General features: G+C 41.3%; 1 protein-coding gene across 1 annotated transcript; it reads right to left on the bottom strand.

Moving 5' to 3' along the window:
• Positions 1-40: 40 nt before the first annotated feature.
• ANXA13 (annexin A13) lies at positions 41-24,674 on the bottom strand. Its single transcript, XM_027891678.1, has 11 exons — positions 24,569-24,674; positions 10,983-11,061; positions 8,648-8,742; positions 6,907-7,077; positions 6,309-6,342; positions 6,148-6,227; positions 4,847-4,915; positions 4,527-4,628; positions 2,523-2,598; positions 1,567-1,679; positions 41-374 (listed from the first exon to the last, which is right to left on the bottom strand). Exons 1-11 carry the CDS (start codon positions 24,581-24,583, stop codon positions 255-257), a joined length of 954 nt encoding a protein of 317 aa, XP_027747479.1. The 5' UTR covers positions 24,584-24,674; the 3' UTR covers positions 41-254.
• Positions 24,675-25,398: the final 724 nt, after the last annotated feature.

Here is a 25,398-nt window from a genome sequence, read left to right as displayed (position 1 = left end):
TTCCTCCACATATGCAAACACAAAGAGGTCAATTTAGATTCATTTTTTTAACACGTCTTTATTGCTTAAGGACATTTGGCAAGATAGCCATAACATAAACCTCACATCCAACATTACTTGGCAACACATTTCCCAGTTGGAAAGAAAATAAATTGGATTTTTTTCTCTGTGCTAATGCCACATTTTTTGGATGCTATTTTGGAAACTAATCAAGAGGTGGCTGCTCAGCATGCCTCTTCATTCTTGGTGGCTTTTTAATGCAAAATTGCCAGGAGCAGCTTTCTGAAGTCCCCAGAGGTATCAGATCGGACAGCTTCAGCTAACGGCTTCTTGTACATTTGCTGGAACTTCTCCTTTATTGCTGGCAGGTCGCTCTGAGGAGACAACAAGAGCCTCTTTAGAAGAGAAAGGCATGCTTTGAGTAATATGCCCTGCCCTTACCAGGACCCCGGGGGTCTGATCCAAGGTCCACCACACCCGGTGGGAGGAGGAGAGGAGAAAGCAGGAGGTCTAAAAATCTTGGAGGACTTTCAGCTTAACATTCAGATTTGAGGTAAGCCCATGTCAGATGGTGTGGTGAGGGGATGCTAACTGAGAAGAGGGCTTGTGTGGAAAGCCATGCCAGGTGGCTGGGGAATCTCTGCCCAGAGGTGCTGTGCCAGCACAGTGTTGGTACCAGAAAAACACACACAGGTTGCTGTGAACTCCTGAGGCCATTCCATGGTGGCAAGCAGGGAAAGAGGCACTTCCAGGAGTGTGGCTAAAAGAGGGTTTTGTTCTGCCCACTCTGGTTACTACTGGGGGCGGGGGGAGAGAGGGGGAGAAGTAAAGTCCTTGTCTTGAGATTTCCTGTGGAAAGGCACCTAGGGCACAGATCTGATCTCTATCACTGCAGGTTTTAAATGTTATAATGATTGGGCTGTGTCTTAACAGAGAGAATACCCTGGAGCCTAACTTCTCACAATGTGAATCATTGGGAAACATGCCTTCCTTGTTGCTGTGAAAGGCTCTTCCTCTGTGTCGACTGAAACAGACCTGGAGTTACAACCTAGACCGTTTACAAGGAAGACCTAAAGATTGTGCTCAAGATTTCAAACGTCTTGTGAAGTTTTGTGCTTTTTAAAATGACAGTTACCTCCCTTGGCTTTTTATTTTAATTCCCTCCTCCCCATCTGTTTTTCCCAGCTGGAATAAGAGAAAATTGGCAGCATATGTTTATAAGCAATTCTCAGTTTGGGAACTGCTGCTTTATCATTACTTAACTAGGTATTTACTTTTATACATTCTGTTGGGGCCAGACCTCCCCATGGGTTAGTTTTAACCAGGTACAGTTGACTCCACTTGAAATTGCCTGCATGCTTCCTGCTTTAGTTCTTTTGAAAACAGAAATAGATTCAATATCAAAACTAGAGTTGCCTGGGTACAAATGCAGAGTGTGACCACTGATGTCATTGGGCTGAAAAGGGTTTACTGAGCACATGATCTATCAGGACTCACTCCATACCCTCTATGTTTGTTTTTCTCCCAGAGCTGATGTGAGGCACTATAGGATGCAGGGTACCCTACCTCAGCCCTGGTCACAAGGATGCGAATCAAGGTCTCTTCATCAGTCCCAGCTCCTTTCATCGACTTGTGCAGAAGTGTGGCAAAGTAACCTGGGCAGTCTTTGGCACAGCTGACTAGAGAAAACAGTAAGAGGCCTCATTATACTTGCATATTTATAGTTTGTAATACATCTTCAAGCAGCAGTAAATAAATATGGGAGAAATAAAGGAAACTCTCTAGGGTTTATGCTCAGACATATGAGCTGGCAGGGCTTTAATTCTGAGGCTGGTCCCCTATCAGTATGCAAGGAGAAATCTTGGAGTCTGAACAGGGACATACATCTTTCCACAGGGAGATCAGCACTGAGTTCTGCCATTCCACAGTGAAAATGACATGAATGAGAATGAGCATTTTCCCCTTTGGGGTTCCTCTTGCCCATCTATTCTTGGGGTAGCTGCTCATTCTGCAGATCACAGGGGGAAGATGTGGGAGAGCCTAGATCCAGATGGATAGCAGCAAAACCAGTAAGCCAACCAGAGACAGGGCACAGGCTTAAATACCAGTCACAGTTAACCCTAGTGCTAAATTGCTGTTGAGGACCCTGCACATTTCTCTGGTGGCTGGTTAGCACTCTTCTGTGATGCCCAGGAATCTGCTGGAAGTTATCACAGCCATGGTCTCAGGGGCAGCTTGGAGGTGGTTGCTCTGTGTTAGAGAGCAAATAATTTAGCAGTGTGGAGAGAGAACCATTTAGCTGGTTTGTTTCTGAAACCAAGGAGTCCAAATCACTACTGAAAACTGCCTCTTTTTTGCCCTGGTGGATATGTCAGCTCAATTTAGGGCTATTTTGATGACTGTTGCCAAGCTGTACACAGACCCCCAACAAGCAATGTCAGGTCATGGCAAGAACTACAAAAGAAAGGTCTTGAAACTTTTTTTTTTTTTTTTTTTTTTTTTTTTTTTTTTTTTTTTTTTACCAAGAGTCAGATAAGCCTTCTCCAGATCTCCAGACGTTTCACTTTTAATGGATTCTTCTATGTCCTTCCCACACACCTACGAGGACAACAAAAAGAAGCCATAAGAGCTTCTGCCTGTACATGTCATCCCACTGCCATAAAACCAGCATCAGATTTGGGACCCAGTGGAAAAAGGCCAGTCCAGATCCTTTATAGTCTTTCCAGGGGAGTAATTCAAGGATAAATGAAGTTCTTCTCTGGTGTAAGTGCTCGCAGAGCCACTTGCACCAAGGGAAGGTCTACACAGCCAGGCAAGGCACAGTGGTTGAGAGATGGATAACCTATATCAGTCTCATGTGTCTGGCAGCTTCTAGGACAAAGAAACTGCAGCTTCTTCTTGAGTGACCCCTGGTCAGGAGAAACTGTTTGAGCTTTCTCTACCCCTCTGTCAAAGGCTCTGGATGGCTCCCACACAAATAAGATAATTTTTGGAGCTTTACCAGCTCTGTGAAGTTTTGTTACTTATTGTCTTTGGCTTCCCAGGGAAAGTTTACAAGCACTGCAGTTGTCCCCAAGTTTTTGTGTTATTCTTTAGGAAAGGGGAAAAGCAGACTACCACTTCAAAACAGAGTTTATCCTGACTTTTATGAACTTGAGGAACCTCAAAGTCTTTTACTTTGCTCAGTTTTGCTTATCAGGATGGCCCTGCATGATTCAAGACTCCAGTAAACTTTTAGGTCAGAGCTGGGAGACCATGCATACGAGGCAGCAAGGACACCTTCTGAGGATTTAGGCTTTTCTGCAAGCAACCAACCTGGTTTAGATCTTGCCCTATTTATGTCTCCAGCTGCAAAGGAGGACTGATGTTTGCATGGCTCTAATCTTGTCCCACTTTTACTTCAAGTACAGCCAGGCAGGATGTGGTGAATTGGTTTGGGCAACCCAATCTGCTTGGCTTTAGGAATCAAAAACCCAAGGTAGCTTGGCTAGTGGAGCATTTAAATGAATCCCCAGGGTTTGGGCCACTCCAAGGGAGAAAGTATTAGTTTGTAACTGGGTTTGTTCTCCTGCCAGCAAGAAACCAAGACTTGGATTAAGCTGCAAATATTTTTCCAACTATTGGTTCCTTATTATGCTGACACTGAAATATGGCCTTGACTGGAGCTTTTTTCATCCTCAGTGCCCAGGGTTACAGTTTTCTGATGAACTCTGAGTCATCCCACGGAAGTTCAGGACTGTGAACCAGAGGCTGGAGGAGGACCCTTTCCTGAGAATAAACATCACTGCTGAGCTTCCACCTCTCTGCTAGAAGAAGAACCATGGATCTCCCACAGCTTTTTCCTTCTGGGGTAATTTCCAGGCAAGATATCTCAGTGGGAGTCCAGGCCAAAGCATGTGTAAAATGCCCTGGAGGGTACTTTTTCCATGGGGAAAAGTTCCATGGGGATCCTGCTGCCTATTTTGCCTTGTGCTCAGGGACAGAGGAAAGCACAGCAAAGCACCTGCACAGGCTGACTGCCCAGCGTGGACAGATAGGAAGCTTCTGCTGTGCTTCTGCCCAGCCAATATGAGGTGGGGAGGCCAGGAGGAGAGACCTTGACAGGCTCTTCTTAGGAGAAGGAGAGGAAAAGACCAGAAAAGCAAAACCTTGCTTCAAGGCAGCAGTTTGTGAACTTTGCTGTAGGATTGGGATCACCTACTGCTGTGCAGCTGTGGGAAGGAAACAAGTGTGACATTTGTTTGGCTGGATGTTGTGTAGGTTATGAAGGGGAATAGGTTTTGCACTGGCAAAAGATACAGCTTTTAGCTGCTATTTCTCTAAACTCAGGATACAGTTGCATAAAAATGTTTTCCAAAATTCTTAAAGCATTCAAGAAGTTATAAAATAGCAAAGAATGGATTGTCCACTCCACACAGAATTATTTAGGTTGAAAAAGATCCTTCAGATCATTACATGTCGTTTTAGGGTCTGCACCTACATGTCACTCCCTACTGCAACCCACATTGCAGAAGATAAAAACTCACCTTTTCATAGGCTTGAAAAGTAGCTCTCAGCTGGCTGTAGCTTCTCTTTGCTAGGACCACATTGAAAGCCAGCTCCTCTGTCCCCCAGCGGCCTTCTCCTGCCTTCAAAATTACATGTTATGTTTTTGAAGCACTTGTTTATTCACAGCAGAGACGAGAAGTCAGCCAGAGCCCTTGATCCACCGAGCTTCCAGCCTGAGCCCCCCTTGCTCGTGTCCTCACGCTGTCATTGCTCCCATGCTTGGTGTGTTTAGTCATCCCGAGGCAGCCCTTGCTGCACAGCAGGGGGCAAATGGGGATTTTTCCACAAGTGCACTTACTTTATACAGATCTGAGGCATCTTGCTCAGCGAGCTCTGCATTGACCTGTTGGGTCTCATCTCGGGTTGCCTACAGAGAGAGGGATGACCGTAGGAAAAAAAAACAAACAAGCGCTGGTTACATTTCTTCGTGGAAGGGAAGATGGTCGGCTTGTGGGCCTCACAAATATTTTGGTTATAGTTTTGCTGCCATCTGCTGACAAATGCCTGGTGATAGGCATGGTGGAACTCGGTGCTGCTGCTTGAACCATCTGATCCTGCTCACCATAGCCCCTGCTTTCACCGACTTTTTGCTGCCTGTGGGGTGGAGTTTATCTCCCACTTTTCTTTCCTGTGTGCTGGGGCCCTAATGACATTGCAAACGCTGATGTCTCTGGAGCAGGAGGGTTCCCAGTACCTGCAGTGAAGTGCAGACGGTTTTCACAGTGCTGGATGTGCCCCAACAGCTGCAAAATGTTTTCCTGACTAACTTATATACTCTGAGTGTTCACCAGCACTGTAAGTCCTGGGAGAAAATATGAAGGACTGATCTATGAAAAAAAAAAAAAATGTATTTGCCACTCCTGAAAATATACTCCAGGAGACTGAGAAGAGGTGTATTCATACTTTCCAGAATAAGAATCTTAACTGTGATGTATTTAGTGATGTGACTGTTACGTCTTTAAAGTTTCTTATATTTATCCAGTCTTTTCATTTCCCAGGGCTGTCTGATCTGACTGGCTACCACACTGCATTTCTAGGTGTGATCTTATTTTTCTGAGTTATAGTATGTTTTTATGAAGATACTGGTTTTTTTGCTTTATTTAATGAAAGGGCTTTAAAATAAAGTGTGTTCTAATAGAAAATATGCTTTTTTAGTGAAGGAAAAACTAACATAACAGCAATCTCTATCTTACTTGTTCTGTATCTATCTGAATTCTAAAATATTTAGCTGAGATGGAAATAAGATTTTGATGGTTTGGGGAAAAAAATCAGCATAATGGGGCCATGACCTCAAATGAGTATTCTAGCCATTACCATGCTATAAATAATAATAAAATAATGCCATTATTTTCAAAGTATCAAAATTTATAAAATTACTTCTGCCTTTATAACTTCTGGCTATATATTAAAAAGCTGCAAGTTTTTATAATGAAGAATGCCTTTTGTTTATTGCAATCACCTCATTATTCTACTACATATCATAACTGCACTATTATAAATACCAGCTAATGCTTATTATGATTACTTAGGGAAGATAGGATCGAAAAAAGGAAATATCTCTGTCAGGTGGCTCCATAAGAGGAAAGCCCCCAGCCTTACCTCCAGCACCATGACTAATATCTTCCGTAAGGAGCCACTTGTGTCACTTTTTACATCAGACTCTAGATCCCTATCAAACACTGGGAAGAAAAAAAATCTGTGAGGGCTCACCCAGTGATAAAGGCTTTAAGTGAAGGTATTTGAAAGACAAAACTACTTACACCGTTTGTAGGCCTCCTTTATGTTTACAATTTCCTGGGCAAATAAAAAAAAAAGAAAAAGAAATATAAATAAATTTTATTAATTAATAAATAAGCAAACAAAACAACAGCAAGGCAGTACCATGCCCATATTGTGTGAGGTGTAGCAACCACAGGGGTGGGAGAAGCCGTGGATTCCCATTCCCTGGTTCAGGACAGCACTTTGAGGGATGTCTGACTCATGCAGGTGTTCCTCTGCTTTCCCCTGCATCTAAATGAGAGCTAAAGGGCTTTTTCAATAGGATTTCATTCCTGTACCTCTGAACCACCAGAGCAGTGCCAAAGCTGCCTTTAACACATATACAGGGATTTTTCTCTCATCAGTGTTGCCTCCATGCCACCCATGGGAGAGAGGAGTAGGACCAAGAAAGAAATCTGAATTATATTGCTCTTAACTCCTGCAAGGGTTTTGTATGGCAATCTTATTACTGCAGCCACTGACAAGAGGCATTTCAGCTGTGCAAGCTGGGCTGATCCCTCCTTCTCCTCCCAGGTGGATACTCCTGGCGAGCTCTTTGCCCTGCTACCTGAGGAAGGTGACACACTTTGGTGTCCCAACCTTGTTGTTTCGTGTGCAGAGAATCTCAATCAGCAGCGACTCGTCCGTCCCGGCGCCCTTCATTGCCTTCCGGAGCTCTCGGGCCTCGTACTCACAGGGCAGGTCCAGCAAAGCCAGCACAGCCTTTTCAAAATTCCCACTCAGGTCTCCCTTTAGGACCTCTTCCATCTCCTGCAGGGACAGACAGGATGGTTAGTGCAAAACCTGAGATGGGATTAGAGGGTTTCTTAATTTGTTTGAGGGAATTCAGTGATTTAAAAGCTTCTTCTGTACCACAAAGGGACAAAAAAATTTTAAAAAGGCCTTAAAATACTCAATTTTCTTGCAAAATAAATTCCCTAAAAGTTTTGGTTTCGGATTGAATGAAATGATTGTCCCATCTTCAAATACCAGTCAATATCAGTCCAGTTTTTACTCTTATTTGTCTAAACAAATATAAAGTAGTGTTTTTAAAAGCTCAGCAGACGTTTACACTGAAACAAAACACAGAAGCTTCCTGCTTGGAAAGAGCTGCCACAGAAAGGATCAAACTTAGGAACCTTCTCTTTCAGTTTTGGTTAAAACTGGCTTACTGGAAAAAGCAACACATTTTTGCAAAGTGCTTTGGTGCCAAGCAATCAGCATTTAAAAAAAAAAAAAAATCAACCTTCTTTGATGTGATCTACTTAATTCAAAATTTAGAGACCCTGGAAAAGGACTAGCCAGTGTGTGTATGCTGAGGATGCCTGCTGGCAATGTGTCTGCAGTTAACATTTCCTCTAGAATGGGAAGCACTTGACAAGTTCAGAACAATGAACGAGAAGTTACTAAATTCCCTCTTACACAACCCCAAGTGAACACTCATCTGTTCAAGTCAGAGGCTGCCAGCAATGAACCCTGCAAGTTCCTGGAGCATCAGGAGAGTGAAATGGTACAACTTGTGTCTCCTTCCCGAGAGATTCAGGTTGCCCAGGCAAGGCAGAAGGGTTGATACATGTGGATGTAACTGGGATGTCCCATGCCATTTGCTCATTTCTGATGCTTATTTTTATTAATCCTCATTATAGAACTAAGTCTATAGTAGTTATGGAATGAAAATACGTATCATGCTTGATGTAAATTTTCCATATAGAAGGCTTTTAGATTCAGTGCTGTCTTATTGACACTGATTAATGAGCAAGCAGACCTTAGGAAAATACCAATTTAGTAATGAGCTCTGCAGGATTCAGCTGTTTACTGAAATAATATTTTGGAAGCTTTATCTTACACGCAAAATCATTAAAGCAGTCTATGCTTCCTCCTGCAGAAATCGAGTGCCTAATGAGACTTCTTAGTTTTGCAACATGTTCTACTTCAAGACAGGAATAAAATATAATTGTACAAGATCACATAGTTCCTTTGAATTTGCATCTGGTCTAAGTGGAACTCTGACTTAAAATTTCCCTTTTACATTAACTTTTTTTTCTGAATGTGCTGAAGATGAGCATGAGCTGAAGTATTTTCTATTTCAGCTATAAATTATTTCATAGCTCTCCCAATTTTGATTAAAATGCTCTGATCTGGTTAAAGCTGATTTCAAGAAGACTGAGGCATAATATTAGAAATATAATCAGTATTTTAGGAGATAAAAAAATTGCTGAATCAGAAACTAACTGGTGTCCTCCTTAAATCCCCTGTGCCCTTGGTATTTTCTAAAGCAGGCCTATATGATGTATTTTTAGAGGCATGAGGCTTGAAGCAGAGGCCATTTATTTCAAAATACCTTGTTATACAGAGCCTTGTACTTCTGTTTTATTTGTTGTCTCTGCTCCGATGTTCGACTTGACAAGACTTCAATAATTTTCTTTTCATCAGTTCCTGGAAAAGAAGTTGTGCATAGGAATTATTTTATCAGGAATCTAATGCAGAAGAAAGAAAATGTGATCTCTAAAGATAAAAAAAAAATTGCTGTACATATATCCCCACTGGCTCCACCCTTAGGATTTGTAGCATCTAAGATTCTTTTGAGGATAAATTTAACTTAGCTACAACGTTCAGATCATAAAATAAAAATTCACCATCTCATGCTGTTCATATTTTATCAGGGAAATTGAGTCTTCAGTTTGAGAAGATCAGACAGACACTGCTCCTAAAATCAGCATTATGCCACTGCCCATAGGCATACAAGTTTTTGGTGACAATACTTGTTTGAGTAGTCCCAAAGGATCAGTCACCAGACCCAGTTTATTAAGTGTGTGAACTGTTGTGCTGGAACAACAGAATGAGGGGTGTGTGGTGAGAGGCTGGGGTAGATGAGGATGTCTTTGAATCAGCTTCATTAACCCACTGCCAGGATGTACATCCTGTATAAAACCAGTTTTTCTTTTTGCTAAATGGAATCAGCGAGAGGAGCCAGAACCAGCCTTGATAGTCTGAGTCTGCTGATGCTGCTTTGCTTGACAAAAAGAGTGCAGTGGGAGTGTGGGATGTCCAGAGAGATGCAGTTGATGTGGTGCCTCTCACACAGGGGAACTGAACATGCAGCACCCCTACAGGAGAAAAGCCTTCAGTCAGCTTTGAGCTGTAACTTATGCAAGTGGTGGGAAAAGCTTACTAAAGGCAATGACCTTGTTCTTGTACTTTCCTTGCCCTCAGCCATATAAACATATGTTGAACTGAACAAGCTTCTGGAAGGCATTCTGTGGCTTGGACGGTCATGTTACCTGGATATCCAAAAGACACAACAGAGCAGCTATTGCATTAACACAGGTGTCCTGGTGCACTTCCCTTTAAGGGCCAGCAGCTCAACTCAGACATTATTTCTTCAAGACAAGTATTGAAATGGAGAATTTGCTTCAGGAGAGGCGTATGACCCAGCATGTGATGGGCACTGCCAAAATGCCCATAGCAAGCAAAGGATTCAGACAGCAGATCAAAGGCATCAAGCCATATTCCAGGTCTGCTGATGCACATCCTGCTGGTGGACACTGCCCCATGCTCTCCTTGTGCTCTTCCATCTGTTGCACCCACCTACTGCACTTTGTGCTGTGCCTCAGTGCTTTGGAAGCAGGGACCAACAAGGGTTTCTGAGTAGCAACCAGCACAAAGGATAAAATTACAAATGATACTGGCATTCAGCAACAGCTGATTCATTTTCATGCCTCATATCACCACTACATGAAGGGCAGCTTTTGCCAGCTGGACATATTGCCCAGTTCTTCCTGTTTAGAACTGAGGCAGAAGGTATGGTTCAATTTTAGAAGGAAGTATGCTCCTATCTGACAACGTGGGGTTAAGCTCTCAGTAGGAGGAGAGTCCTCTGGGAACTTCTTGAAGGGGCTCAATTGATAAGACAGGAACAGTTTCTGAAATTCAGCACTTGACTAGCTGATTCTTAATGTCGGTGCTGTACCAGGAAAAATAGGTTAAATACATGTTTACTGTGCAAAGACCTGGAGTGAATTAATAACTTCTTGGTCTCGTCTGCTGCCTGGCTGTTCTTCCTCTACTGGACATTGTCACCTCCATGGACCTGAGGATCCCCTGAAACGCTGTGCATTCCTCACTCACATCAGAGCACAGTCAGGCAGCTTACTTCAAACCACCTCAGAAGATGGTGGGAGCCAATATTTTTTTGTTAAAAATCACTGGTGCAGATTGAAAGACCTGTATATTCCTTTCAGTTGATAGAGTTGGAGTTGGCTCTGCTGAACAGGAGATGGTGGTGAAGATAGAGGTGGTGATGTTTTTTAGTGGTTCTTTGAAAGCCTGGGAAAGGACATATAACCACGACCTAAATCTGCCCCGACAGTAGAACCTCATGACTGTGATATCAGTCATGGCAGCTTCATATTCCTATCACAGGGAACAAATAGTATGTTTACCCCAATCCTCTGGAGCCAAGCAATTAACAAACTAGATCTTACCAGTCTTTGAGGAACAAGCTGGCTTCCCTTCCCTTTTATCTTCATGGGTGTGAATGTTCTTGGAGTCAGTAAGTGACAGAAAGCATAAAGATTGCCTAAAACTCATTGGAACAGCTGTTTTGCCTTAAGTTCATGTACATCCCCTTTATAATATTAAATTGCCCTTTGTACAAAACCCGAGAGCTTTCTTACCTGCTCCTTTGCAGGCACTGTGTATTTTCTTGGCGTCTCGGTCTGCATCAAAACCGTGATGATGGTGTTTATGGGTTGACTAGGAAGACAGAGGCACAACAGACACATGGGAAACAATTTTACGTTAGAATGACAGCAGTTTGGGCCTGGTTTTTGCTTGATCTTTGTTCATCCAAACCTTGAAGTTCACACCGAGCTTTGCTGAAACACTGTACCTGTCACTAGGGCTCCTTGAAAGGACCTGCAAATAGCTGTCACCACGTGACACACAGTGCTGAATCTATATAACTCTGTTCTGCCATTTCTGTCTTATGCAAATAATTAAGGGTAATAGCTTCATATTAGGCATCTTCATGCCAGATCAAATATTATTTGTTTGTACCACTTTAACGACAGGCAAATACAAAAGCCTTATCAGGTGCATACAGAGCCAGGCCCTGAACAAAAACTGGCCCTGTGTTGATGCATTCATGCAAACAAGATAATTGGAGATATATGACATGCTAAAGCTGGTGTGGGTTTTTTTTGTTTGTTTGTTTCTTTTTTTTTTTTTTTGAGTGTTTGTTTTTTATTTTTATTTATTTGCATTTTTATTATTTTGGAAAATTAGTGCATGTGGCTACCTTCAGCTAAACCTATTTGGGAGAATAACTCAAAGTCCACAGCCATAGCAGCAGTTTACAGCCTGACATATCAATGTAAACAGAAAACTGTGTGCGCTTCTAATCTGACAAGCTGTGAATCACAAAGGTTGAAATGCTCCTATATCTTCTATTCTGCTGTTTCTCAGACAAGGATAGAATTATCTGAGACCACAAGGTCAGCAACAATTTCAACCCCCGTAATATTATTAATCAGATCTCTTAAATGCCTAAACTCTAAAATAGTACTAAAAAATAGGTCCTAGGCTCCTAAATCAAGTCAAACTATAGACAGACCATGGACTCCAGGGGGTCTAAATGGGAACTGTAAGTGCTTTGGCATTTCCATTCAAATAGCAACATGAGCACCAGGCTACTTGCTTGGCAGGGCTGCCAGGCACTGGCACCACCCCTGTTAATTAAGGATTATGATACCCCAGGGTATGGCAGTCTGCTTTTAAGCCTTTCTGAAATTGCCATAGGACTACTGAGGAGCAGAAGAGGTTAAATGGCTGATTAACCTCCTTTTCTTTGGGCATAGCACAGGGTAGAGACAATTCCTGAAAGACTTAAGGCACAACATCATTGAGCTGGTGGGATAAAGAGAATTTAGCCATATGGCTGTGGGCCATGGTCTGCCATGTACCCATGTGGCCAGGAAATGTGTTTTATTTAGAAGTAGAGATACAGCCTGAAAGTCTGTTTATTGGTATTCCGAAAAAGTTTCATGCTGTCACCTGTTCTGGTGAAAGAGCTACATCTCTGGCTAAAGGGGTCCTCCCTCAGGGTCAGTTCTCACAGAGAAAACCCAAATCCAGTCCCTGCACTGCTTTACTAATGTACCTTTGTGATGGACTAAAGGCCATTTGGGTACCTGGCTTTTCCAATGCAGTGAGCAGCTGGGATACAACTCACTGCTGTAGTGCAGCCATCTCACTGAAACTGAAAGTCATTTTTACAACTGTAACAATTAGTAAGGTACAATAACAATGCAATAATTTCTCTTCATCTCTACAGCACAAGCTAACACTTTAATTACCACATCATTGTGACAAATGTTGCTTTTAAAGATGTATCCTACTGTGTACTCACACACAAGCTTCTCTAAACCTTTCAAACAACACAGAAATAGATGCTTATAGGTAACCAATATGGATACCAAAGGGAGATTTTATTTAACAGTCTTTGCATTTCCCAGAAAAGTGGTCAAAATGCAAAGGGAAAAACACAAAGTTAGAAAACTGATGCACTGATTAGTATCCAAAATGAATTGCATTCACACTCTTGTATGGTGTTGGGGTGTAGGTGCTTCTCCTTTGGTGGCATCATGTACAAAGGATATGGACTAGCAGGCTGGGAGAGCTGGGACTGTTCAGCCTGGAGCAGACAAAGCTACAGGGAGATATCATTATTTTGGCCCTGTAGTGTCAGTATGTTTATGGTTGATCTTGCTTCCTGGTTAGGCAGCTGCTATTGAAGTTATCCCAGAGCTGTTTGCAAAGGGTTTCTTTGTAAGTGTAAGGACCAAGGAAGCAGCTGAAAAATCAGAAAAAAAGGGAAAGTTCTGTGGCACAAAGTACAGAGAAAAGTGCTACATATCAAATGGAGACATTTGACTACTTTGCAATTATCCAAGTGCTATTCTAATTTATAGACTCTCAGATTCACTCCATTAATGTGAGTTGAACACTATTGCTTCACATTCACTGCCTCCTGACCTGGGGCAGGAGATGCACTGGTGAGAAGTGAGAAGAAAAAGGCTTCATCTGACATTCACTTGTGCTTTTCAGTCATTCAACCTGGACAGAAACACCGACACAAACTCTGAAAGGCAAGAACTGGTTTGTACTGCCTTGCCTTGCCCCTCAGCAGTGCTGGGCTGTGGGAATTGCCCTTACCATGCCAATGCTGTTGCCTCTGTGGCTCCCGCTGCCCCAAACCTACCCCAGATGCACCTGTAATGTCCTGGTAATGTCATGAGAGGATATTGAGAGTGTGATTTGCTCTCTCATGTCTTGATGGCTGGTCAGGTATCCTCAGGTGAATGAGTCCTTAACTCCTAGATACAACCTGTCATTGAAGGTGCTGTGTTTGTGTGTAGCACAGGTGAAGCAGGCAGGAAAATGGTAACACCAGAGACCGAAATAACATTACAGGTTTGTGAGGATTCATAAAGATATGTATACAGAAACATTTCTCTTCAAGGGAAAAATTGTGCGGGAGGGAAGGAAGGCCTGTTTCTTAATGATGTTCAGGGCATGTTTGTTTTAAAGCACCAGAGGAATTTACTGAGGAATTTAAGCTCTGCTAAAGCCTGTGTCTTCAAATAAATCACTGCAGAACATTAAGTGATGAGCCTGGGAGTTACCATTCTTATAGTACTGTGTGTAATACTAATGTACCTCAGCTGTATAGACAGGAAATCTGATACTCTGGGTAAGTGACTGTCAGGGCCAGGGTCTGGGTCACTGAAAAGCCCTGGCTAATATCCACTACTTGTGAGTGGATATCCACTACTTGCTGAGTCCCAGCCTTGACCTTGCCCACTGATGTAGTGTTCTCAAGCTGGAGAGGGAGAGCCCTTTCAGAACTGTACTGCTTCTTACCCTGTGGATTCTGACAGGTGAATTTTCCTGTCAGGGATATATGGGAAAATAAGTTGATGTTTAATACCATTTGTAACCTGTAGGTATTTTTATTTTAAAAATATGGGCAGAATCACTTTAATATAGTTCTTGTTTTGGAGTTAGGATCTTAGATTAGATTTGAAATATCAGGTGGACAGTCTGAACACAGACTTTGCAGCTGGACAGAGGATGTGAGAGAACCTGCTTTCAAAAATCAGTCTAGTTCCATCTACTGATTTAATTTTCTTCTTATTTCTCCCTAATAGTTCTATATTAATTAGTGTAACCAGAGTTCTGGTAGTAAGAAATCTTTTTACTTCCACCATAGCTGTATTTACGGCCTGTGTCAAGGCTCGTTTTAACTTAACCTGAATAGTTTTTGCCTTACTCAAGCATATTTTGGACAATAATCCTTTTCCTTTGAAACTTTGGCTAGAATTGCCACAGATTTATTTCTATTAAACTGGACAGATTATAACTGATCTAAAACTAACACTTCTAACTTGTAAAGCACACCAATTTACACTGTAAATTACATTTTACTTTAAGGAGCTGTAAGATGAGTTTATAGTTGAAGATGGTCTGCAATGCTTAGAGAAGCATTTGGAGATTTTTCTTTGATGTTTTTGCATGTAGAGTCCTTATGGAGCACAAATAAACTGTTCAACAAAGATGTCAGCAAACCCAAGAAAGATAGAGGGGTAGGGGGTGGGACTGAACTCTGATGGAATCAAGACATCAGTATTTCAAATTGGTGGGACACTGCAATACATTGCAGACATTTCTGAAAACAAAATCTAATATCTTCCTCAAGCAAAAGACAATAAACCTTGCAGAAGAAACAAAGTGCTCCTCTGTCAGTAGACAGTAACAGAAGAAACGCTATCATGAACACGTCAGGTATCTTTCCATACTGCAAAAGAGACACAGTGTGCCCTCCCTGAAAACAGCTGATAATGCAGCTTGAAAAATCAAAGCTATTTTTCCAGTTCCATCATCTCATGCAGGTGCCACGAGCACACTCAGGAACAGAGGTTTTTGGAGGAGTACTCTCAGAACGATGGAAAGAGCAGCTGCTCAGGGTGCTGGTCACCTGCTGCAGCTCTAACACAGATCAGCGCTGATAAAGTACATGGATAAAAGAAATCATTAGGAAGAGCCAGCAGGAATGTGGCGGACCAGAATCATCAAGATGCAGCTTAAGTAGCTTTGGGCAGAGCTCTGAAAAGGGCAGGATTTATCCAGGCATGTTGGGTGCCTACCTGCTCTTCATTTTTGCCAGATCCATTTTATGTACTTTATTTAGTGGATGTCTAACTTCGAGCTTCTTTGGTTTGTGTTTTTCGTTTGTTTTGTTTTGTTTTTTTTTTTTTTTTTTTTTTTTTTTTTTTTTTTTTTTTTTTTTTTTTTTGTTTTTNAATAAAAATTAAATCTCACACAAAGGGCAGACTGAGCCAGCCATGCTCTTGTAAAGAGCATTCACTCATGCACTTGAGTGGAGTCTGGAATAAAATTCTGGGCAGTATTCAGTTGTCTAAATAGGTCTCTGGTGCTGTTAGGGATGTCCCAGGGTAAGCTGCCTGCTGCCCATCAGACATGTGTGGTCTCCTGTGGGCCAGCACCTATTAATGCGTTGTGGATGTCTCCCATACCTGAGAGCATCACCAGTGCACACTGGAGGTGGGCAACACAAACATGCCAGAGTTTTCCCAGGCATTTTCTTATGCTTCACATATATTTAATTGTGTTCAGAAAAATGGATTGGAGAAAACCGAGGTTTTAAAAAGAATGACATAAACTAGTTCTGTGTGCAACAATCTGAGCTTTCTCTCTACCAAGCAGGTGAGCATCAGCAGCCCCTCTGCCTGGTTTCCCACAGATTTACATCTCCTGACTGGCTCATTTTGGTGCCTCTACTGCCAACTGCAGCTGAACCAATTCCTGTGATGGGCACAGGCATAATGGCCCATCACTGTGTGGATTCTTTGGTGTCTTATAAGGGTTGAGCTCATGCCTTGGTCTTTTGTTCAGGGGATTTCTAACATAGTCTCTCTTCTCTCAAGATTTTCAAGAAATGTAACAGGTAGTATTAATTTTGAGATTAACAACCTGCTGGTAAATTAATCTAAAATTATCCAGCGGGTTCAAATGTTTTTTTCTAGGGTGACAGATCCATACATACTGCATTCCTCTACACCCTCTTGCATTCCGTTTCTTTAGGAAGCCAACTCCCAAACAATCCCTAATGTCCCAAAGGTAAGGACAGGAACACCAGAAATCAAATAGACAAGTCAACACAGTTGACAACCCATCACAGATAGGAAGCTATGGAACCTGTTGAGATTTCTCAGTTCTTACTATGCATAGTCATTGAGGCACCGGTTCAAAGACCTTCAGGGAGCCCAGTCTCACGCTAATGAACCAGTTCTCTTCCAGCTCAGCACAGCTAGAGCTGTCAGGATTGGTTTAGGCAGAGCTGATCTTCCTGTAGGCAGTGGATAAATGGGCTGACACCTCAAGGTGCCTTCCAGTTCTAGGATTTTCTTTCTCTTTTGTATGGAGAAGAAAAATTTATTTTCTCTGTCTACCAGGAAATGTCCAAAACAGTGTAGTCACCTTGTTAACATAAGAAACAACAGTACCGGGGTGTGCATCTCATTAGTTAAACTGTACCTAACACACTAGGATCACAGAAGACAGCTTCTGGCAAATCAGCACCTACATGATTAATTTTTTATCAACACACACATATCTAAGATTAATTATTTATCCTGGCAGAAGTCTTTAATGAGCTATAATGCAACTGGAATCCAAGATTAACTAGACTAACAGTAATGGATGGGGGGGGAAAAAAGGACATGTTGTCTTAGATCTTATGATTAAAACCTTAAAGTACATCACACATTGTCAGGATAACATCCTGTTAGCAGAACAAACTCTAAACTCCCACCCAAAGCCATAGTCTCAATGACAGCCCAAACCTCATCACTAATTTCAAGCATTTCTGTCTGTTAAGAATAAAACACAAGAACAAACATGGGAGTAGGCTGCTGTATTTTAATTCTGATCTACTTCTACAGATGAACTGAAAACCTAATGCTATATTTGTACTTCATCAATAGTCTGAGTTACTAAAACAGATGTTGCCAGTCAGAAAGATGTTTTTCACCCTATCACAGTGGAACCTTGGGCCCCTTTGACCCGGGTCAATTTTTCTGGATCACAGCAGAAGGTATGAGCACAACCAACTCAAACTATTTTGTGATTCTATAACAATAGACAGCTTTTAGTACACAGCCTCCCACCTCTAGATAAGGTGTATTATTCTTATATAAAAACAATAATGTCACCTTATTTAAACCTTTGCATTTCTAATGGAAAATATAGAATATATAGAAATATATAGAGAAAATATAGAAAATACAGAAAATATAGAAAATATAGAAAAATAGAAAATATTTCTTCCTGCCTGTGTCAGCTAACAATGCAGTTGAGACTGGAATCAACAATAAGAGAGAGGAGGACAAGCCAGCTCAGTGGTAGCATCCAGCCTGCCTGACAAGCAACATCTGCTTCACCCATGGCAAAGAGCCTGGAGACACATATCACACATCTCAGAACTGTGGACGGGAGAGCTCTCTGAGGCAGAAGATTGCTGTTCCACCAGGAGCCTCCAGCTTTCCCATGGGATGGATGAGGGCCTTGGTGCCTGGTGATCTGTGGCAGCAGGGCCCTGGGACACACAGCCCTGCTCTGGTCCATGTTAGCCAGCCGGGCGTGGGGCTGCAAACATTCCTGGGGGATAAAGGGTGGACTTGCTCAGAAAGCTCCAGACCACCAACCAGAAAGGGCAGGAAATGAGATAATGCCTATTTAATTTCAGTGTGGGGGTACTACCATAAGAAAAACTTCCAAATATTAGAGCACTTTAATATAGTGGAGAAGCAAAAGAGACAAAGAGCCATTGCTGGTAGGCAAGGTCAGGTCTCATTTAGCTGGGAAAGGCCATTCAAGGTGAGGATATCTCATCATTAGCGGATGCTGTGCTCACCATCTCCTATCATCCTTGCATCAGAGTAAGAGGTTCTTCTGCAAGTTCTGTCTTCTGTACGATTCAAATAAGTGGGCTTAATTATTCAGGTAGGAATTTATGTGAAATGTGAAGGCTTTTAGTACACAGGTGAGAGTAGATGGGCACTAACATTTAAAACCAAACAGAAGCAAACAGCTGCAACACGTTGCAGCAGGGCAGTATCAAAAAGCACCGGGGCTTGTGCTGTGGTAATAAAAAGGTGGGGTTGACAAACACCTTTTTGACGTATCAATTAGCAAGTGCTACCTTAAGACAATGTGTCCTTTTGACCACAAGGTTCCTTCTTCTCCTGTTTTGTAAAACGTACCTGTCATTTTTGTCCTGTCTTTTTTGGTTTTTTTGAGTGTTTTTGTCAATCACATTTTTGTCAATCACAATATGCAACTGGAAAATTACCATCTGCCTCCTTGACTGCTCAGAGAATGGTATCAGCCTCTCCGATGCCATCCACCATCTGCCAGCCAGGCTGTCACTCTCCCAAATCCTTGTGGCTGCTTTATGTCTAACAGCTGTATGACAGCAACATCCTGGCTTATTCCTGACAGTCTATTTGCTATAAAGATCAAAACAATTTCTATATGAATCTATACTGGAAAAAACAATATATGTAAGTCTTATGGATTAAACTTCATTACTCAACAGCCTTTGCAATGACTCTGTGACTCTTTCCAAACCAAGAGGTGCAAACCCTGTTTTCTTTATCTGAGACTAAACAGTGACAATATGATCCTAATAGAATTAATCACATTTACTTTTTCCTATTCAAAAAAGTGGCAACAGTGAAGGTAATTGCTCTGATAGTTATTTAAACTGCAAAATTAAAACCATCTTTCTCCTACAATATCCCTTCTCTTTCTAGTACCTGTTAATATCTTGTAATACCTGAAGACTAATTTTTTATCCAATTTATTCATGCTCATCACTATGACAGAGAAGTCCACAATTAAGAGAAAAAAATAAGTTTGGGGTGGTTCTCTCATGGCTGAATTTTATACAGTCCAGTTTTAACGCTTCCAAACATTTCTGTGGCTGGTAGAACACATTATCACAAAGTACTTTTAAAATCAGAGTAAGCTACCAGGGCACCACACAGTGGGGATGCCAGTGTTTCAAAACTGCAGCTTTTATTTCTAGAGGGTTCAAGCCAGATACTTAAATACCTTTGAGATGTGTGAGCACACCCAGCACCTGCATGGGGCTGGCAGAGGGGACATGGACCTGACTCACCCGGTGGAGCAGCTGAAGCCGAGGCAGAAAAGGATGCTAGAAATCCTCAAAGACACCATGCCTGTGGATAGTCATGAGTCATGCCTCACATCACTTCCTTTTAATACTTACCTTGCAAATGGAAGCCATAAAAAAAAGCAAACAAATGGCTTTATTCACCTTGGACAAATCTAGTATTTCAAGTCTCTGTTATGTTGGGGCAGGCTTGTCTACTATTATTTTATTGACCATAATACCTGGTTGGGAAACACTTGGAAACCAGCATATTTTAGCTCTTTTTCAGCTGAGATACCAAACCCCTGACTCAAGTGTTCTTATGTCTTATTAAAATTTTGCACTCATTACTTTAACTAAGACTTGTGATGAGTTCTGGTAGGTTAACCTCGATGGAACCGAAGTAAATTCTTGTGTATGCCAGAGTGAAAGCTAACATGACTTAAGTATACCTAGAGAGGGCTGAAATACTTGGGCACAATCTTTGGGAGCACCATGCTGACTCCTTCATGTATTTTAAAGTTCAATTATTTACAAGGACAATAACTTGAATGACATTGCACTCCTCCAGGGAAGTCCAAAGATGACATGCTTCTCCCTGTGGCCCCTTTATTGTTTCTAAAATATTCCTCTGCAAGACATGTTACCTAAACACCATCTATACATTCATAGACACATGAAGGGCTGTTACATGCAGACATCCATGTTTAGTGTCCAAAAAAAACCAACTGTGCCTATGGAACTTGGAGGTTTCTGTGTCTAACACCTTTCTACGTCACAGGAAGGAGGTGGAGGAAGTTTCAAGATACTCTCAAGGTCAGCTGAGTCACCTAAAGCAGCAGCAATCGATCCATTGCTTCAGCCACTACTCATAGTTAACATAAAGGTAGAGTAACTTTTCTGGATAGCAACTGTTGAAAATTTTATATTATTTTGGAAGTAGCTGAGTTCTTGTTTGACATAAGTAGCTAGAACTGCTGGGCTGCAATTTGAGTTTTATCTAAACCATGTGGCTACGTTGTTTAAGTCAAAGACGGATTAGAGTGGAACCTGGAGGTAATAATCTAATCCTTGATAGTAGTAAAGATGGGTTGTACTGAAACTTGAACAAGCTGGACATAATTAATAGTTAGAACAGACAAACCGAGCAGCTTAAATATTACTGAAAAATTAATAGCTAGAGTGGACAGCTCATGGATCGTGGTATATGAGCTGTACAAACCATATTACAACATGGACTACAAAACTGACCAAAACCAATGTGAAGACCATGTGGCAACCATCTGGTAATGAAACAGTGAACCAGTAAAGAGGGACAAGACCCCAGACCATGATATTACTACTGGTCTGGACTATTGCATGAGCAATGGGGAGTTTAGATTGTGAGGGTTTAATCGCCCAATGGGTTTCTTTGTTCGGGGTCCCTCTTTTGAGGCACCTAAGCTTGAGCTACCAGGTATCATAACTGATTTGTGCCAATAAACCCATCCAGTGGAGAAGAGAGTCTAGTGACAAAAAACTCCTTAACAGTAACAACAGAAGCTGGTAGAGTATACTAAAACTGTTTTATACAGAGAAGAGCATTAGAGTCCAGATACCTCAGAATTTTATATGTTTTTGTAAAACATAATTCCTTGACCTCTTTATATCAATACATGACTTTTGATATTTCAGATGGGTTCTTTTTTGTTTTTTTTTTTCCCCAAATGCATCATAATTTTTTCATGTGTAGATGCCTGTTAACACCTATTACAGCAGCATTCAGAGGACAGCCTCAGACCTAAAAGGAACAGCAAATATCCTGAATAAAAAGGGACCATGGAAATGAAAAGAATCTGCCACAGCTCTTTCCCAGTGCTGCATGGCTGAACAAGAAGTTATTTCTGTCCTCAGCTGACTGTGGGCCGATGGCCAGGGACTGAACAAGAATCGACTGTCACTGAACACTGGTCTGCCAGGGGAAGCAACAAAGAGCAATTGTTGAGCTTCGTGATGAGATAATAAAATCATGCTGTGGTAATACTTGTACTAAGGAAACATTTCTGCAAGGGCAGTTATGTGCACAGGCAACACAGAAGTCCCTGAGATGTTTGTGAGCTTATGTCCAACAGGACTCCTCAGCCAAATATGTTCTCCAGGTTATACTTACTTTATTACCTTAAAGTTCTCAAACACCCACCTGCCATCCCCTTCGTATATTACAGAGCCCTCCCTGGCAGAAGGTTTAGGCTGCTTTACAGTGAGAAGACGAAACTCAAGGGTATGCCAGAGAATCTCTAAAAATGGTTTAAATTAAAACCAAAGAACTCACCTCCCCAGATTAATTAAACATCACAGAATAATGCATAGAGTCTTCATGTATTTTTGAGAGACATAAGGTTAAAAAAATTACACCATTTCACGTAAGTAAGAATCCATCAAACTTTCCAAATCATATAATAAAAACCATTGCTGCTGTTCCCAAAATGTCCCCAACGAATCCTCCTTACAGCAGAGCACCCACCTAGATTTTCAAGTGGATTGACTTTTAATATTAAGGACAGCAGAAGTACAGATAAGCTTGAGGCAAGACTGAAAATAAATAAAATAATTAAATAACTTAAATCTCTAGGGATGTGCCATCAAAAACACTGCTTGATTGTAGAAAAAAGAACCAGACTGAGTTCAGAGAGCAAAAAGCATATGGAACTATGCACATTTTGAGCTGTAATGTTGCATAAGTTGTAGTTCTTAATTGGGAACTCAGCTTCTAAGAGTTGGTGTTGATTAGAAAATTTTTACTGAAAGCATTTTTTTTCAGTAAAATTTGACTTTTTGTTCAAATTAACATGTTCAGGGAGATACTAATTGTGATGAAAGCTCCATTTTAAAATGTCATAGCTGAAAAGTTCCATTTTAACATTCACATAGTGGAACTTTTTCAATGAAGAATGCTTAGCTTTCAATGAAAACTTTATCTAATAATGACATTAGAAAAAGTTTTAAAACCTAAATCCATTTAAGCAAATAAAATATCTCATTTGATATAGATATTCAATTTTATATTTCTTCCAGCAGAAGCTATTGAAAAAAATTTTGCTTCTGAAATGTCAAAGCAGACAAAGTTTTGGAGATATGTGCAATTCAACAGAATGAAACAACCCGTTTTTACCCAGCCAGTAGTGCCAGCATTGACCACGAAAGAGCAGCTGCCCCTGTGCATTGCAGCGCCTCCCAAAGCCACCCTAAACCTCAGCAACAGGTGCTGCAACATCACAGTGCCCCTTTCATCCTTCATAAAAAAAGTGCTTACTGGCTCATCTGCTGACAAACTGGTGTTCCCTACGGCTGGTTTTCGTATATCCTCTGCGAGTTTGTAAGACTTGCTCTGGAGGTTTGAAAAACACAACACATAAGACACTCATAAGCCTATGGTTGCAGGACACGAGATTAGGAGAAAGAACAAACTGCAGCTGAAAACTCTATTATTTTATTTTCAAGCTGTTCCAGAAGCAGTTCTCTGACACAGCTGCAGGTATTTCTCCATAGGAAAAACAGAATGGTGCAATTCCCAGATGAGTCATGGGATCCTCTTTCAACATGGGCTCACACCTCTTCCTACCGTAGCCTACAGCACAACTCTGGTGTACTGTACCCACATCTACAGCTACTCAGTGCAGCACAGAGCTCAGACACTGCTAAACCTGCCTGAGATGCAGTGCTGTGATCACTCCTGACACAGACAGACCCCAGCTGGCTGGTTGAAACCTGAATTGAGTATGCTTGCTCTACACTGCATTCAGTGTACATTCAGTCCACTGAAAGGCTCTCCAGGGCCAGGACCCTCACTAGATGCCTGCCGACAGCCCTGTGATGTGTGATTACATGGACACCTGGGGCTGTGCAGCAGGAGCCTTCTTGGCCTTGTTTCCTATGCACAGGTAAGCTGCTAAACTGCTCCCTTCTCTCTCCTTATCCAAACAGCCAGTCTGCAAAAAGATGGTGTCAAGATGGGACCATCCACTCATTCACAGGGAGACAAAAAGCTCTTTGGATTAATAACTGCAGCTTTATGCAAATGGTATGGGGTCTCTTGCTCAGTCTGCCAAAGAAAATATCCTGCAGAACTGGTCCACAAGCATCAGATCTTTGGCATCTCTCAAGGCCTTGCTGAATTTGAATTAAAAAATAGTCACATGACAAAGTAATATAAATCTTAGCTAATGTCACATTAGCCTGTATCAGCAAATAGGCTGTTCATACAAACTGTAAAATTACAGGTTTTCAGCATTCACAGAGAAAATGCATCGCTGACTAAATATCGCTTTTATCCATTGGTTTTAAAAGTGGAGCTAAAATCCCCCAGCTTATTCAGCACAAGCTACTTATCTTTCAGAGGGACCAATCATTCACTGCTATCATAAACAAGCTTTTGATAATCGTGTTTTTGAGGTTAAATGTCATTATGCAGACACACAAATGTTCGCCAATATTGTCTCAGTAAAAATTTATATAGTAGTTTGATGTAGTAAATCCTGACACCTGGATTTTAATCAGGCCCTTTTGCGAGCACCACACTTTGAGATTACTCTTGTCCCTGCTGTTCTGTGATAAACAGTCAGATTTTCAAAGTATCGGCCTGTGGGACAGGAATTTTTTCATACTTCTTTAAGGAATTATTTTAGCATTCAGAATGTTCCAACACAAATTTTCTAAACTAACTAAAATTTGTTTTCCCATTACATTCAACACATCATTTCTTTTTATCAAAATGAACGTGCTGCCCTGTTTAACTAAGCCACAAGGAGCATTAAAACACTTAGGACCTGTATATTATAATAATTTCATTATTCATGTACTGAAATGAAGCAGTGTTACCAGATACGTACAAGTTTCTCCCAAAAGTTGATTTTGAGGTTAAATCTTCACTTGCAGCTGTATTAATGTCATTTAAAGTGAAAATTGACAAAAACAAACCCAGGAAATCATTGCATTCTTGACAATCCAAATTAAATAACTACTTACATGTGAACTGCCCATTTTTGCTTAGCCTGAATGTGGAAGATGCAACTCTTCTCTTCAGTAAAACAAGCATGCAACAATAGTCAACTCTTACTAGAGCAGCTAAATCCTACCCAACCCTGGGTTAATCAATAACTTATGACTATTTAAATTCTAGTCATTGCAAGGTAGGGTGTATTCATTATTACATGGTGGCTTTATTATACCTACTATCTAATAATATCACATCCTGTTGTGTCATGGAGCTGACTGGCTTTTCTAAGGAAAATCAGGATTTCACAATGTAAGCCTCGATATCATACATACTAATTTATCGAATTGTTATTACAGTGATTTAAAGCATAAAACTATTATACCACCCAACACTAACTTTCCAAACGTTTTAGAAAGCAGGATGCTTCCTTTGCAGAGATTATATTGGATCTTATGGGATTTAGTGGTATTTAATATGTCGTTGAGGACCCTCAACTCCTACAAAATATTTTGAACAGAATCTCACTGTTTTTATTTGGTTTATGTGGCCAGGTTTTGGTAATGGAGGGTTTCAGGGGAGTCTGAGATCTGTGGAGAACCCACACTAGAGCATGGAAAGAGCATGGAAAGAGCATGAGTAGGAAGAAGCAGCAGAGACAAAGTATTATGGACTGACTGAAAACACCATTCCCCCATTCCCCTGCACCGCTTGGGGAAAGGAATGAAGGAGAAGGTGGGAATGAAGGAGAGAAGTTGAGCCTAGGAAGAAAGGTGGGGGCAAAGAGGTCTTTTTACTTTTGTCTTTGCTTCTCACTCTCCTGCTCTATTTTTAATTGGCAACAAAATAATTTCCCTAAGTC

Source organism: Empidonax traillii, unplaced genomic scaffold (assembly GCF_003031625.1).
Source record: "Empidonax traillii isolate 1590-97213 ecotype Southwest subspecies unplaced genomic scaffold, ASM303162v1 scaffold325:size649781, whole genome shotgun sequence".
Taxonomy (NCBI): domain Eukaryota; kingdom Metazoa; phylum Chordata; class Aves; order Passeriformes; family Tyrannidae; genus Empidonax; species Empidonax traillii.
The sequence above is the reverse complement of the archived record's forward strand: the minus strand, read 5'-3'. Positions and strand labels throughout refer to the sequence as shown.

Excerpts from the sequence above, each read along its gene's own strand:
- ANXA13 (XM_027891678.1), bottom strand. Across the intron at positions 7,078-8,647 it reads ACAAGGCTCTGTATAACAAG|GAGATGGAAGAGGTCCTAAA; the intron begins GTATTTTGAAAT and ends CTGTCCCTGCAG. Across the intron at positions 4,629-4,846 it reads ATGCCTCAGATCTGTATAAA|GCAGGAGAAGGCCGCTGGGG; the intron begins GTAAGTGCACTT and ends GTAATTTTGAAG.